General features: G+C 39.7%; 1 protein-coding gene and 1 non-coding gene across 3 annotated transcripts; both read left to right on the top strand.

Annotated features, from left to right (window-relative positions):
• The first annotated feature begins 1,487 nt into the window (after positions 1–1,487).
• Positions 1,488–13,358, top strand: C4BPB (complement component 4 binding protein beta). 2 transcript variants are annotated; one of them, XM_086342863.1, is made up of 6 exons: positions 1,488–1,811; positions 2,251–2,449; positions 5,651–5,717; positions 10,846–10,939; positions 12,055–12,178; positions 13,150–13,358. In XM_086342863.1, exons 2-6 carry the CDS (start codon positions 2,447–2,449, stop codon positions 13,291–13,293), a joined length of 432 nt encoding a protein of 143 aa, XP_086198989.1. In that variant the 5' UTR covers positions 1,488–1,811; positions 2,251–2,446; the 3' UTR covers positions 13,294–13,358. The 2 variants fall into 2 exon arrangements, with proteins under 2 accessions (XP_086198989.1, XP_086198988.1); XM_086342862.1 differs by lacking the exon at positions 1,488–1,811 and having other exon boundaries at positions 2,122–2,449; positions 5,541–5,717.
• Positions 5,304–5,376, top strand: TRNAE-CUC (transfer RNA glutamic acid (anticodon CUC)). The gene has a single exon. It is a non-coding gene; the product is annotated as a tRNA-Glu (tRNA).
• Positions 13,359–14,298: the final 940 nt, after the last annotated feature.

Genomic DNA, 14,298 nt, shown 5'->3' with positions numbered 1-14,298 from the left:
TAAGAGTAGAGTTAATTTGTAGAAAATGGATGGGAGTGAAAATGATTCCTTTCAGAGAACTATACAAGTGATTCCTGATCACAGAAAGCAAATGAATTTTGTCCAGTAGAGATTCAGCTAATTTCCATCAGTTAGAAAAGCTGATTTCAAATATTACAAGTTGCTGCTCAGCATATTAACCAGTTTTGCCTCTAGTAGAAAAGTCATTTTGGAATGCCTTTGACTGACTGACTATATATTTCGTATCTCTGTTCCTCAAATTCTTTAAATTAGTTGTAGCATCTTAATAATGCCCTCATTAAATAATGAATAAAGTAAAATCTTTGACACATGTTCATTTTTATAATTACATGCTGCTGCTGCTGCTAAGTCGCTTCAGTCGTGTCCGACTCTGTGCGACCCCATAGACAGCAGCCCACCAGGCTTCCCCATCCCTGGGATTGTCCAGGCAAGAACACTGGAGTGGGTTGCCATTCCCTTGTCCAATGCATGAAAGTGAAAAGTGAAAGTGAAATTGCTCAGTCGTGTCTGACTCTTAGCGACCCCATGGATTGCAGCCTACCAGGCTCCTCCGCCCATGGGATTTTCCAGGCAAAAGTGCTGGAGTGGGGTGCCATTGCCTTCTCCAATAATTACATGAATGACATGTATTAATTTTTTGAAAATTATACTTTAAAAGATGCTTGCACTATAAGATCTTACATATTAGTTGACCAAAGATATGGAAACACTACAAAAGCAACATATAATCAATGATGAGCTATCAGTATGGATTTGAGAAGCTGTGGTAGAGTTTCTGGGTGACTGTTCTTTTTATTTACCCTGCGTTGCTTTTACTTCATTTAGCAGCTGATTCTACTTTGTATTAAGCAATGCAGAGGAAGGGATTGCAAACACAGATGAGGCCACACTCCTGTTCTAGAGTTGTTGACGGTTGTTAAAGAGAGAAACACAGGTCCCAAATGGCGTTATCTCTGTTAATGTCCTGATGCCAAACCTAGATTTAATACTTGACCTAATTGCAATTTTGACCTTCCCCAGGAATATAATTGTAATCGGACCACTTTGGAATTTTCTGGTCAGCCCAACTGAAATAAACTGCATGATTAGATTCTCATCATTTCCCCCAAAGAAGGTGACCAACCCTGAAACAATTATTCCTTTTCTTTTGTTAATAACTTCCTTGCCCCACTCTTCTTTAATAAAACTCTGCATTTTGTACAACTCCTCAGAGGGCCCTTCTGTTTACTAGACGGTGTGTTGCCTGATTCATGAATTGCTGGATAAAACCAACTAGGTTTTGAAATTTACTCAGGTGAATTTTGTTTTTTAACAGTCTAGTGTGGGAGAAAAACATTAATAAATCATTAACAGAATATGATAAAGGGTGGGGATGAGAATCACATTTGAGACTTTACTGTATCTTTATGCTTTATATTTATTATGATGTTTTATATTATTTAAACCTAAAATTTTGAGTAATTTTATCCCAGTTTTATAATTGGTGCACAGACAACGAGTTAATGGCTGTAATCATCATGAACAAGAAACTATGGGAAACCAAAAGCAAATTTACATGCTTTCATTCCTAAGACCAAGCGTTCCCCTCCTTTCTCATTTCATTTGGTTGACTCTGGACTCAGGTCAAATCCTGCTCTAAAGAGCATGGAATGGAAATCTAGTGCGGAGCTGGCCAACGAGGACTGTGTTGTCGCTGCAGGACTCTGGAGTCCTCCTCAAGTTTGGAATCCACCAGGACCCGCTCCTTTCTGGGAGGCAACACTGTCTGGAGGCTGTCAGAGACGGGCAAGGTTAGTTGACTTCCTTGAGCTTTGGGGCTTCAGTGTTGCTTGCAGCCTTTGGATACCTGGTATTTGAAGCGGGAGGGTGGGCGGTAGCACTCAGAGTCAGGTTGTGCTCTGGAGATCACCAGGAATGCACTTCTCCCCTCACTTCCCGCCTCCACCCACGGTGCTGGAGAGAGCGGCACAAGGTGGACTCAAACACTGGCAAATATTGACAGAAGTGAAGGTCACAGTAGGACCATTTAGCTTGAATCTGTTGAGGAATGATTGGCTTGCAGTTCAAAGGGATGGTCAACTGGATTTGCATAAACAACACAGGCCATTTCTGAAACTGAGTTTTAAAACTAGCAATTCTTTTTATCACCCCCTTGTGTCTTTCCTTGTACCAACTTCCTTACAGCTATTCTTATTTCCTATCATAGAATTTTTTTCTTTTCCCTTTCAGGGAAGAAAAAAATCAATACAACCCCGTCTCTAGAAAGGAGTGATTGGTCTGATCTTAAGTGGTGTGAGAAGACCTATTTTGATCCAAACCAGGGTCTTAGGCTGGGTTATTTCTAACCCGGTTCGAACAATTGATTGTAAGATGTTTTTTTGGCTTATGTGCTATCTTGTGGATGTGTGGCTGATTTCTGCCTCAGATGGTATGTATGCTTTTCTTAAGTTCAGACTGTAAGGCATTTTATATCAGCATGTGGATTATGAGGCATTCTGTCTAAGATTTTAATGAAATTGAAATTTATAAAAACATATTTCCTTTATTGAATAATCTCAGGTTACTTGGTGTTATGCTCTGTACTCAACAGTAAATATTTAATGACCTGGTTCTAAGAAGTGAGTCATTTTTTGCTACTTTCCCTTTTTGTTCTGGAAACGAAAAATGTATCAATTTCAAAATCTTGAGAGGTCTTATTTATGATAAACTCTGGTACCACTATTTGGAAAGGGGATTGTAATTTTAGGAGTGGATAACTAATGGCTGAATTTGAGTCAAACTCTTGTTTTTCTTTTGAAAACAAAACTTTGGGAATCCTTGGGGAGGAAAGGATGTGGATGTCCATGGACATGGGAGAATACCAGGAGTCAGAATACAAGGAGTCAAGCAAAAAAGACACTATGATGGGGACTCCAGTAAGTGCTTCCTCAAGGCATGTGACATGTCAAGAGAATCTTGTTTTTTTTTTTTCCTTCCAACAAAGAGCTATCCAAAACTTCCCCCAGTGAATGATAGCATATTCATTGCAAACGAGGGAAAAGGACAAATTCTGGGGATTTAACTTATGTAACGATTTTTCGATGCCTCTAAGGGATGGAATGCCCTCACTCCTGAGTGCTGCTGTAAGTTTGATCTTTCTGCTTCTTTGTTCATCTTGTCATCCCACTGTATACTTTCACATCATACCTCTAGTAGGCCATGGTAAGACTTTATAAGAAAAAAATTCTCAACTTTTAGGAATCCATTTTTAAAGTACTCTAGTGGCAGTCTTTCCTTTGAAGGTATGTAGTCAGCTCTTGCGGAGAAGGCGATGGCACTCCACTCCAGTACTCTTGCCTGGAAAATCCCATGGACAGAGGAGCCTGGTAGGCTGCAGTCCGTGGGATCTCGAAGAGTTGGACACGACTGAGCAACTTCACTTTCACTTCTCACTTTCATGCATTGGAGAAGGAAATGGCAGCCCACTCCAGTGTTCTTGCCTGGAGAATCCCAGGGACGGGGGAGCCTGTTGGGCTGCCATCTATGGAGTTGCAGAGAGTTGGACACGACTGAAGCAACTTAGCAGCAGCAGCAGCAGCAGTCAGCTCTTGTGTGTGTGTGTGCTCAGTCATGTCCAACTCTTTGCAACCCCATGGACTGTACCCTGCCAGACTCCTCTGTTCATGGGATTTCCGAGGCAAGAATACTGGAGTGGGTTGCCGTTTCCTTCTACAAGAGACCTTCCAGAACCAGGGATCGAACCCAAGTTTCCCTCATTGGCAGGTGGATTCTTTAATACTGTGACACTTGGAAGCCCATTCAGCTCTTGAAAGTAAAGTAAGAGTGTTAGTCGCTCAGTCTTGCCCTACTCCTTGTGATCTCATGGACTGTAGCCTGCCAGACTCCTTTGTCCATGGAATTCCCCAGGCAAGAATACTGGAGAGCATTGCCATTTCCTTCTCCAGAGGATCTTCCTGACCCAGGGATCAAACCTGGGTCTCCCGCATTGCAGGCAGATTCTTTACTGTATGAACCATCAGCTTGTAGTCAGAATTAACTTAGCTGAATTAGTAGACCCAGTCACCCCTACAAGAAGGAAAGGATTTCTATGTATTAAAACTACTTTTTTTTGTGGGGGAATTTTAGTTTATTTAATATCACAGTGCTTTAAAACTTTTATGTTATGAAAAAATTTAAACATATACAAAAGACAGAAGTATAAAATGAACTCATTTGTGGGACTTTTGAGGTCATCCAGTATCTAAGACTGTATGCTGCCAATGCAAGTGAGGTAGCTAAACCCCCCAGGCTCCAACTAAGACCCAGTGCAGCCAAATAAATAAATTAATTAAATATTAAAAAAGGGAACTCATATGTATTATCAATACATGACTTTTTTCATCTACAAGTCTGCTTTGCATTATTATTTTGTAGTAAATATATCATACCATTTTATCCATCATTTACTGTTTGAATTGGAAAAATTTATGTTCTCAATTTATAAATGTGATACCTGAAATCTGAGTGATTTGCTTAGGTTCACAAAACTCATTTGTGATGTCTATAAAGATGGAGAATAACTAGTCCACATGCTCTTTATTAATACTGTTTTTAGGAATGGCTAGATTAGTTTTGCTTCTTACCTAGAGTGAAAATTTCTCCTTTATACATAGAGTAAAGCAAACCTGTATATTTGTCCTTTATTCATATTACCAAATTCACATCCCTCTGTATTCTTTTGTTTTTCCACCTGGGGAGAACAACAACAACAACAACAACAAAAAGTAAAAAAAAAAATGATGACTAATGTGTGTATCTGACAGGATGAAAGGGAAGGAGACACTTGCCTTAAACGTGGGCTCAAGAATTTTGAGCAATGCTTAACAGAAGAGAATGATGAACGTGCTATTGGTAATTTCCAGTTACATGCTTAATTTCAGTAAGTTCTAATGTCAGTTGTCACTCTTAGATGTTTCCTTACTTAGGGCAACCCAGTCTTTTCTCATCCTGCACTGATATGGTTTGGCTCCTGGTACCAGTCCGTAATGGGCTCCCCCGGTGGAACTAGTGATAAAGTGCCAATGCAGGAGAAGTAAGAGATGTGGGATTGATACTTGGGTAGGGACGATCCTTTGGAGAAGGAAATGGCAACAACTCCAGTATTCTTGCCTGGAGAATCCCATGGACAGAGGAGCCTGGTGGGCTACAGTCCATGGGGTTGCAAAGAGTCAGATATGACTGAAGCAATTTAGCAGCAGCAGTAGCAGCAACCAGTCCATAATAAAAGGTGAAGTTTTGGGAATTCCCTGGTGGTCCAGTGGTTAGGACTCTGCACTCTCACTGCTGAGGGCCCAGGTTCAATCCCTGGCTGGGGAACTAAGATCCCACAAGCTGTGTGGTGTAGCAAACAAATAAATAAACAAAAGATGCAGTTTTACTTCTTGTTTTCACTCTTCTTGATGAAGCCTGAGGAAGTCTACCCTTTGCTGTGGTGGGTTTCAACTTCGCCCTTTCAGCTCTCTGACTGTTTTCTTGTTCAGTGGGCCACTATCCTGACCCCTTGCTGGTGACTGATGAGTTCAGTTCCTTGGAGCCTGTGAATGTGAATGACACTTTCATGTTTAAATGCAATGACCATTGCATCTTTAAGGGCAGCAATTGGAGCCAGTGTCGAGAAAACCACACCCGGGTGACTCACTCTCCTGTCAGCAAAAGCAGTAAGTATAAGAGAAAAGAGTGAAAATCCCAAAGACACTGATCAGGAGTGAAAATCTAGACATTTGCCACAAATCCAAAACACTGTCCTCTTTCTTCTATCTGGGGGGAGGGTTTTAGGATCTAGCAGGCAGTCAAGAAAGAGTCAAGCCTCAACTCAAGCAATGGATTCTAATGAAATGATTAGTACCCAACAATAATCCTCCTGAAGTAGGATTCCTAGTAGGTCTAAAACAGGGTAGTTTGGGACATCTGACTATGTTTTATTAAAATTTCAAGATTAAGCAGTAACTTTTCTTGAAAGATACACAAAACAGGGGAAAAAACCATAATTCATTGCAAAATTACATAAAATAAAAATTGAGCATATTTTCTTTGTCAGTACAAGTTATAGCTCTTAGAGGTAATTGGTTGGATGTGTTTAATGACTTTTTATTCTGTTCACACAGATATTTAAATAAATGCACACACACATGAACAGACATTTGTTGCTGTTCAGTCGCTCAGTTGTGTCCAACTCTTTGCAACACCATGGACTGCAGCACACCAGCCTTCCCTGTCCTTCACCATCTCCTGGAGCTTGCTCAAACTCATGTCCATTGAGTCAGTGATTTCATCCAACCATCTTGTCCTCTGTCATTCCTTTCTTCTCCCACCTTCAATCTTTCCCAGCATCAGGGTCTTTTCCAATGAGTCAATTCTTCGCATCAGGTGGCCAAAGTACTGGAGTTTCAACTTCAGCATCAGTCCTTCCAATGAATATTCAGGACCGATTTCCTTTAGGGTGGACTGGTTTGATCTCCTTGCAGTCCAAGGGACTCTCAAGAGTCTTCTCCAACACCAAAGTTCAAAAGCATCAGTTCTTTGGTGCTCAGCCTTCTTTGTGGTCCAACTCTCACAACTATACACGTCGACTGGAAAAACCATAGCTTTGACTAGATGGACCTTTGTTGGCAAAGTAATGTCTCTGTTTTTTAATATGCTGTCTAGGTTGGTCATATCTTTTCTTCCAAGGGACAAGTGTCTTTTAATTTCATGGCTGCATTAAATGATTTTGGAGTGATTTGGAGCCTAAGAAAATGAAGTCTGTCACTGTTTCCATTGTTTCCCCATCTATTTGCCATGAAGTGATGGGACTGGATGCCATGATCTTTGTTTCTTGAATGTTGAGTTTTAAGCCAGCTTTTTTACTCTCCTCTTTCACTTTCATCAAGAGGCTCTTCAGTTCTTCTTCGCTTTCTGCCATAAGGGTGGTGTCATCTGCATATCTGAGGTTAACTGATATTTCTCACGGCAATCTTGTTTCCAGCTTATGCTTCATCCAGCCCAGCATTTCTCATGATGTACTCTGTATATAAGTTAAATAAACAGGGTGATGGTATATAGCCTTGATGTACTCCTATTCCAATTTGGAACCTGTCAGTTGTTCCATGTCTTGTTCTAACTGTTGCTTCTTGATCTATGTCATATGGGTTTCTCAGGAGGTTGGTAAGGTGGCTTGGTATTCCCATCTCTTTAAGAATTTTCCACAGTTTGTTGTGATACACATAGTCAAAGGCTTTAGCATAGTCAATGAAGAAGAAGTAGACATTTTTCTGGAATTCTCCTGCTTTTTCTGTGATTTCATGAATGTTGGCAATTTGATTTCTGGTTTCTCTGCCTGTTCTAAATCCAGCTTGAACATCCAGAAGTTCTCTATTCATGTATTGTTGAAGCCTAGCTTGGTTAATTTTGAGCATTGCTTTGCTAGCATCTGAAATGAGTGCAATTGTGTGGTAGTTTGAACATTCTTTGGCATTGCCCTTCTTTGGGCTTGAAATGAAAACTGACCTTTGCTAGTTCTGTAGCCACTGCTGAGTTTTCCAAATTTGCTGGCATATTGAGTGCAACAATTTCACAGTATCATCTTTTAGGGTTTGAAACAGCTCAACTGGAATTCCTTCAGCTCCACTAGCTTTGTTTGCAGTGATGCTTTCTAAGGCCCACTTGACTTCACATTCCAGGATGTCTGGCTCTAGGTGAGTGATCACACCATTGTGGTTATCTGAGTCATGAAGATCTGTTTTGTATAGTTCTTCTTTGTTTTCTGGCCACCTTTTCTTAATATCTTTTGTGTCTGTTAGGTCCATACCATTTCTGTCCTTTATTTTGCCCATCTTTGAATGAAGTGAGCCCTTGGTATCTCTAAAGTTCTTGAAGAGATCTCTAGTCTTTCCCATTCTATTGTTTTCCTCTATTTGTTTGCATTCATCTCTGAGGAAGGCTTTCTTATTTCTCCTTGCTGTTCTTTGGAACTCTGCATTCAGATGGGTGTGTCTTTCCTTTTTTCCTTTGCTTTTCACTTCTCTTCTTTTTAGCTGTTTGTAAGGCCTCCTCAGACAACCATTTTGCCTTCTTGAATTTCTTTTTCTTGGGGATGGTTTTTTATCACTGCCTCTTGTACAGTGTTATGAACCACATATTTACCTACAAAGATGGGATTTTACTATCTGTATTTTTGAAATAGCTTTATTTTTTCATGTAACAATATACATGAGAGCTTTTTCAGATCAGTATGTAAAGCTCTGTCTCCTACTCTTTAAGTATATGTGGCTATGCCATCTCTCATATTGATGAACATTTATTTCTATATCTTATTTCTATTTCCATAGTTTTGCTTTACAGTGATGAAATGAATGTGTGTGTGTGTGTGTGTATATATATATATATATATATATATATATATATATATATACATGTGTATACACATACAACTTTATGCTATTATTTTTACAGGATAGATTCCTAGAGTGAGTCACATGATATCATCATTTGAAAAATATACATAAAAAATCCAAGTAATTCTATTAATTACTAATTCTTGGATACAAAATAAATATTGAAAAATCAACAGTTTCACTTCCCGGTAATAGTTATTAGACGAATATTGAAATGTAAAAATAATTCCATTCATGAGACCTTTATCAAAATTCATCAAAGAGTGGAAAAGAAGGTATGAATGAAAGAAAAGATCCAAGACACACAGACTCAGTATTACAATGTAATCCTAACCAGAGTTTTCAATTTAAAAATAAAAAAAAGTAATAAAAAATCTCATTTGGAATGGTACATATCTGACACTGCAAAATTTAATTCTTTATTTCAATACTTCATGTTTTGGAGCAGTTTTAGGTTTCTAATAAAATTGAGAGGAAGATACAGAGATTCCCCCTGCTGCCCCCGCACCCACACATGCACAGCCTCCCTCCCATTATCAACATCACTCGCAGAGTGGTACATTTGTTATAACTGACACATCATTATCATTCAAAATCCAGAGTTTACCTGAGTTCACTGTTGGTGGTGTACATTCTATGGATTTGGACCAATGTTTAAGGACATATGTACATCGTTATAACCTCATGTGGAGTAGTCTCACCACCCTAAAAATCCTCTGTACTCTGCTTATTTATAACTTCCCCCACCCTTCTCAGCCACTGATCTTTTTGTTGTTTCTCTATTTTTGCCTATTTCAGAATGTCATATAGTTAGAATCATACATTTGTAGCCTTTTCAGATAGGCTTCTTTCACTTAGTAACATCCATATAAGTTTCCTCCATGTCTTGTCATGGCTGATAGCTCATTTCTTTTTAGTGCTGAATAATATTTCTGGATGTACCACCATTAACTTGTCCATTCACTTTCTGAAGGACATCTTGGTTTCTTCCAAGTTTGGGCAATTAGAAATAAAGCTGCTAAAAATATCCATGTGAAAGTTTTTGTATGGATGTAAGTTTTCACCTCCTTTGGGAGTTGGATTGTATGATCAGCGTATATTTAGTTTTTTTAGAAACCACCAAAATATCTTCCAAAGTGACCCCAAAGTGCAAAATACCATTTTGCATTCCCATCAGCAGTGTATGAAAGATAACGTTGCTCCAAATCTTTCCTAGCATTTGGTTTTGTCAATGCTCCAGAATCTGACCATTCTAATAGATGTGCAATGGTGTCTTGTTGTTTTAATTTATATTTCCCTGACGTATAATGTAAAGCATCTTTTCATATGCCATCTGTACATCTTTGGTGAGGTGTCCATTCAGAACACTGTAGTTCCTCAGTCAACTCATTGCAATTCTTCTTTCTTTCTTCCACATAACTTTGAAATCAGGTTTTGATCTTTTGAAAATTTATTTGCTAATTGCTCAAGCAATACACCTCTGTTGTAGAAAAATATAGAAGATAAAAGAAGAAAATATTTAATTACCTACAGACCTATCACTCTAGAATGACAGAGTACTTCGTATATAATTTTCAGACTTTTTTTTTCTATTCATAAATGTTGGTATATGACTGTTTTACAAAAATAGTATTATATTACACATGCTTTTTTATGCCTTGGTGTTTTAGTTATCTTTATGTTTTGAAGACCTTTATTTTTCAATAAACATACCTACATAATTACTATGAATTTAGCCACTAATCTTGATCAACATGTTTAGACTCATGTAACCTCAGAGCTGAAAGTGACCTTAGGGATAATATTATTTAGCCTGCTCATCTTATAGATTAAGGAGGAAGCCCAGAAAGGGGAAAAGGCTTGTTTCATGCCATATGGTTAGTGGAAGGGCCAAAAACAAAACACATAACATCTAGTACCTTGCCTGATTCTCTCTCCACAATTTTACAGACTCACTCTCTTTCCTCCCAGTTCTGTTCTCTTTTTTCCTGAAGCTCTCATATAGTACAACTGTCCCACAGGGGCAGTCAATCTCCATCAGAGCTCACTCTATTTATCTACTGTTTCAAGAGTTCTTCCATCTCTACCTAAAATCTAATTTTTCTCTTCTTGTACACTGACAGTTAGCATCTCTACAACTTAACCTTCCTTTCCTCACACTCCTGTCAATCAGAAAGTACTTTCAAATCTCTAATGACCCAGAGAATGAGCCAGGGTGGGGAGTCTTTCCCATGGACAAATATGATTTTGACCAGAAAGAAATAAATGGAGAACATGTCCGAGATCCCACGTGGGCTGCTCTGAAGATGGCGGGTGCTGGTCTAGACCATTGCACTGTGGTGGCTGATGTTGTGCTCTGAGCATTATTCCAGGAGTGCTTCACAACTGTCACTCTTATAATCCTGTCTACCAGGAGACTGTGGCCCTCCTGAGACTCCAACTCATGGCTATTTTGAAGGAAGAGATTTCAAGTCAGGATCTACCATCACTTATTACTGTCAAGCAAGGTAAGTGTACTGCAGACTTTTGAACATAAGACTTTGCCCATTGACTGGTAGCCTTGTTTTAGAAATGCCCCAGTCTGTCTTAACCTTGTCCGCTGGTTATCAGGCACATTCTGATTTTGAGAGCTGCTTTACCCACTGCCAGGTCTCCCCAAGTTCTAGAAGACAGTCTAACTTTCCTATTTATCCTAACTTATGTATCACTTTCTTTTCTCTTAGCTAAGACAAAATGGAATGTTTAAAGTTTTTCTAAAAAATAGAAGAACAAAAAACTAAACCAACCCCCCCCCCCCCACAGAATATATGAAAGTATAGGAATAGAATTATTTAGATCCTTGCTGTTAGTGTTTAGTCTCTAAGTCATGTCCAACACTTCATGACCCCATGGTCTGTAGACTGCCAGTCTCCTTTCTCCATGGGACTTCCCAGGCAGGAATATTGGAGTGGGTTGCCATTTCCTTCTCAGGGCATCTTCCTAGACCAAGGATTGAACTCGTGTCTCCTGCATTGGCAGGCAGATTCTTTACCGCTGAACCACCAGGGAAGCCCATAGATCCTTAGGACATCATAATTAAAGCCTAACCTTAACTTAGACTGCCTGGTCGCCCCTTTAATGATCTCCTAGCCTTTTCTTTTTCTGGCCTCAATCTTATTAACCCATAGTCATGAGGCCTCACAGGCATTTCTATCTCCAGTGGATTTTTCCATCAACTCTCCTGTTTTTCTAGTTGATTTATTTGAAAGCTGTCTCTAGGTTTCTACTGCTTTTTGGAACATAGATGACAGTTGATTTTAAAAATTACTGAATGATGAAGAGTTTCCTCCCTTACCTTCCCCAGCCCAAACTCTGTGTTTAAAAACACATATTTAGAATTTTTCATTCCTCCATATCTTACATGCTGATATATTTCTTGGGTCCTCTCCATCCCCAGGACAGTGGTTTTACTTTATGATTGTTGTGTGATACTGAGATAACTTAAGAATGCATTAGAGCTCTGGGGCAAGAAAGTAGATTCTAGTATTTCTATTTCACAGTGTGAAATACTATTAACCAACTTTAGTTGCCCAGTTCAAGAAATGGAAGGGTAAAAGTTGTTTCCATTTTACCTTGTGCCCAGGTACCGCCTGGTGGGCACACAGCACCAACAGTGCATTGATGGGGAGTGGACCAGTGCCCCTCCCATCTGTGAGTTGATCCAAGAAGCTCCCAAACCAGCCGAATTAGAGTTGGAGAAGGCACTTGTAAGTAGTGGGCTCTTTTCTGTCTTATTCACAGTGGTGACCCCAGGGCCTGATTTCGGTGCTGGCACATGCTCAGGAAATAGCTGTTCATTTGCAATGCCTTTGAATGGGCTCATCTTGGCCTGTTTGTAGAGTGGGACTCATAAACTACTAACTCATGTTTTTGTATATGAGCTCCCATTCTCCACCATCACCATTAATGTCTCATGAAGCTCTGTTGGTAAGAACTGTTGTCTCATGTGCTTTAAAGAGCAAGATACATGATTTCATGTCTTAGACTTGGAAGTATTGCTATGAAAAGTCTCTAAAATTTTTCCAGACTTTAATAAAAATCACAAAAACACGGAAAGATCTGTTTTCATTGAGACTCCTCTCTTTTTGTTGTTGTTGTTTAGTTGCCAAGTCATATCCAACTCTTTGAGACCCCACAGACTATGTAGCCCACTAAGGTCCTCTGTCCATGGGATTTCCCAGACAGTAATACTGGAGTTGGTTGCCATTTCCTTCTCCAGGGGATCTTCTCAATCCAGGGATCAAACCCACACCTCTTCCCACATCTCCTATGGGAAGGTGGATTCTTTACTACTGAGACACCAGGGAAGCCTGTCTCCTCTCTTAGTCTATATTTATTACTAAGATGATGAGTAAACTTAAATCTCTAGATTTTATTTTTTGCAAATAAAAAATGACCCTAATGGCAGACAGTGGTGCCTTCCCCCAAGACACACCTAACTGCAAGGTTTTATATATATCTCTGTGCCCCTGTGGGAGGAGAGTGACACTTGGCAGCATCCTGGAAGGGGCTCAGGCAGTCCACAGCCATCCTGCAAATTTAGATGATTCATCATATTGAAGACCCAGATTCCCACTGAAGCCTTCATTTGGGGACCTAAATACCACTCATTAGCTTCTGAGGGGTAGCAATGGGTCTCAGTTCTTAAACTGTAATTTAAAAAAGTGTTTTTCTTCAGCTTGCCTTTCAGGAGAGTAAGGAACTTTGCAAAGCCATAAAGAAATTTACACAAAGGTTAAAGAAAAGTGACTTAACAATGGAGAAAGTAAAATATTCTCTGGAAAGAAAGAAGGCTAAGTTGAAGGCAAAAATGTTGCTCTGATCTTGTAGCTGAGCAGACTGGTAATAGAAATACTCCCATGAATAAAATTTTCTCTTGTTGTGAAATTGGTTTCAGATTTTTCTCTTTTTGGACTGAAATGCATTTTCGTAGTAACCAGCTGCCGTTGTATAATACACTGTGTGTGTGTGTGTGTTGAAAGTAGAATGACCAAGTGATTGTTTAAGACCAGAATTAACTGGACATGGAACAACAGACTGGTTCCAAATAGGAAAAGGAGTACATCAAGGCTGTATATTGTCACACTGCTTATTTAACTTCTATGCAGAGTACATCATGAGAACTGCTGGACTGGAAGAAACACAAGCTGGAATCAAGATTGCCGGGAGAAATATCAATAACCTCAGATATGCAGATGACACCACCCTTATGGCAGAAAGTGACGAGGAACTCAAAAGCCTCTTGATGAAAGTGAAAGTGGAGAGTGAAAAAGTTGGCTTAAAGCTCAACATTCAGAAAATGAAGATCATGGCATCCGGTCCCACCACTTCATGGGAAATAGATGGGGAAACAGGGGAAACAGTGTCAGACTTTATTTTTCTGGGCTCCAAAATCACTGCAGATGGTGACTGCAGCCATGAAATTAAAAGACGCTTACTCCTTGGAAGGAACGTTATGACCAACCTAGATAGCATATTCAAAAGCAGAGACATTACTTTGCCAACAAAGGTCTGTCTAGTCAAGGCTATGGTTTTTCCAGTGGTCATGTATGGATGTTAGAGTTGGACTGTGAAGAAGGCTGAGCGCTGAAGAATTGATGCTTTTGAACTGTGGTGTTGGAAAAGACTCTTGAGAGTCCCCTGGACTGCAAGGAGATCCAACCAGTCCATTCTGAAGGAGATCAGCCCTGGGATTTCTTTGGAAGGAATGATGCTAAAGCTGAAACTCCAGTACTTTGGCCACCTCATGCGAAGAGCTGACTCATTGGAAAAGACTCTGATGCTGGGAGGGATTGGGGGCAGGAGGAGAAGGGGACGACAGAGGATG

The sequence above is a fragment of the Bos grunniens genome, chromosome 16 (assembly GCF_055505025.1).
Source record: "Bos grunniens cultivar Pamir isolate PY7600 chromosome 16, Bosgru_T2T1.0, whole genome shotgun sequence".
NCBI lineage: Eukaryota > Metazoa > Chordata > Mammalia > Artiodactyla > Bovidae > Bos > Bos grunniens.
Note: the sequence above shows the minus strand (reverse complement) of the source record. Positions and strands in the feature narration are given on the sequence as shown.

What these genes read in the sequence shown, in the direction of transcription:
- C4BPB (XM_086342862.1), top strand. Translation starts at nt 2,392, where the DNA reads ATGTTTTTTTGGCTTATGTGCTATCTTGTGGATGTGTGGCTGATTTCT. An exon ending in ACTTATTACTGTCAAGCAAG is followed by an intron (nt 10,940 to 12,054) that starts GTAAGTGTACTG and finishes CCTTGTGCCCAG; the next exon opens with GTACCGCCTGGTGGGCACAC. An exon ending in TAGAGTTGGAGAAGGCACTT is followed by an intron (nt 12,179 to 13,149) that starts GTAAGTAGTGGG and finishes GTTTTTCTTCAG; the next exon opens with CTTGCCTTTCAGGAGAGTAA.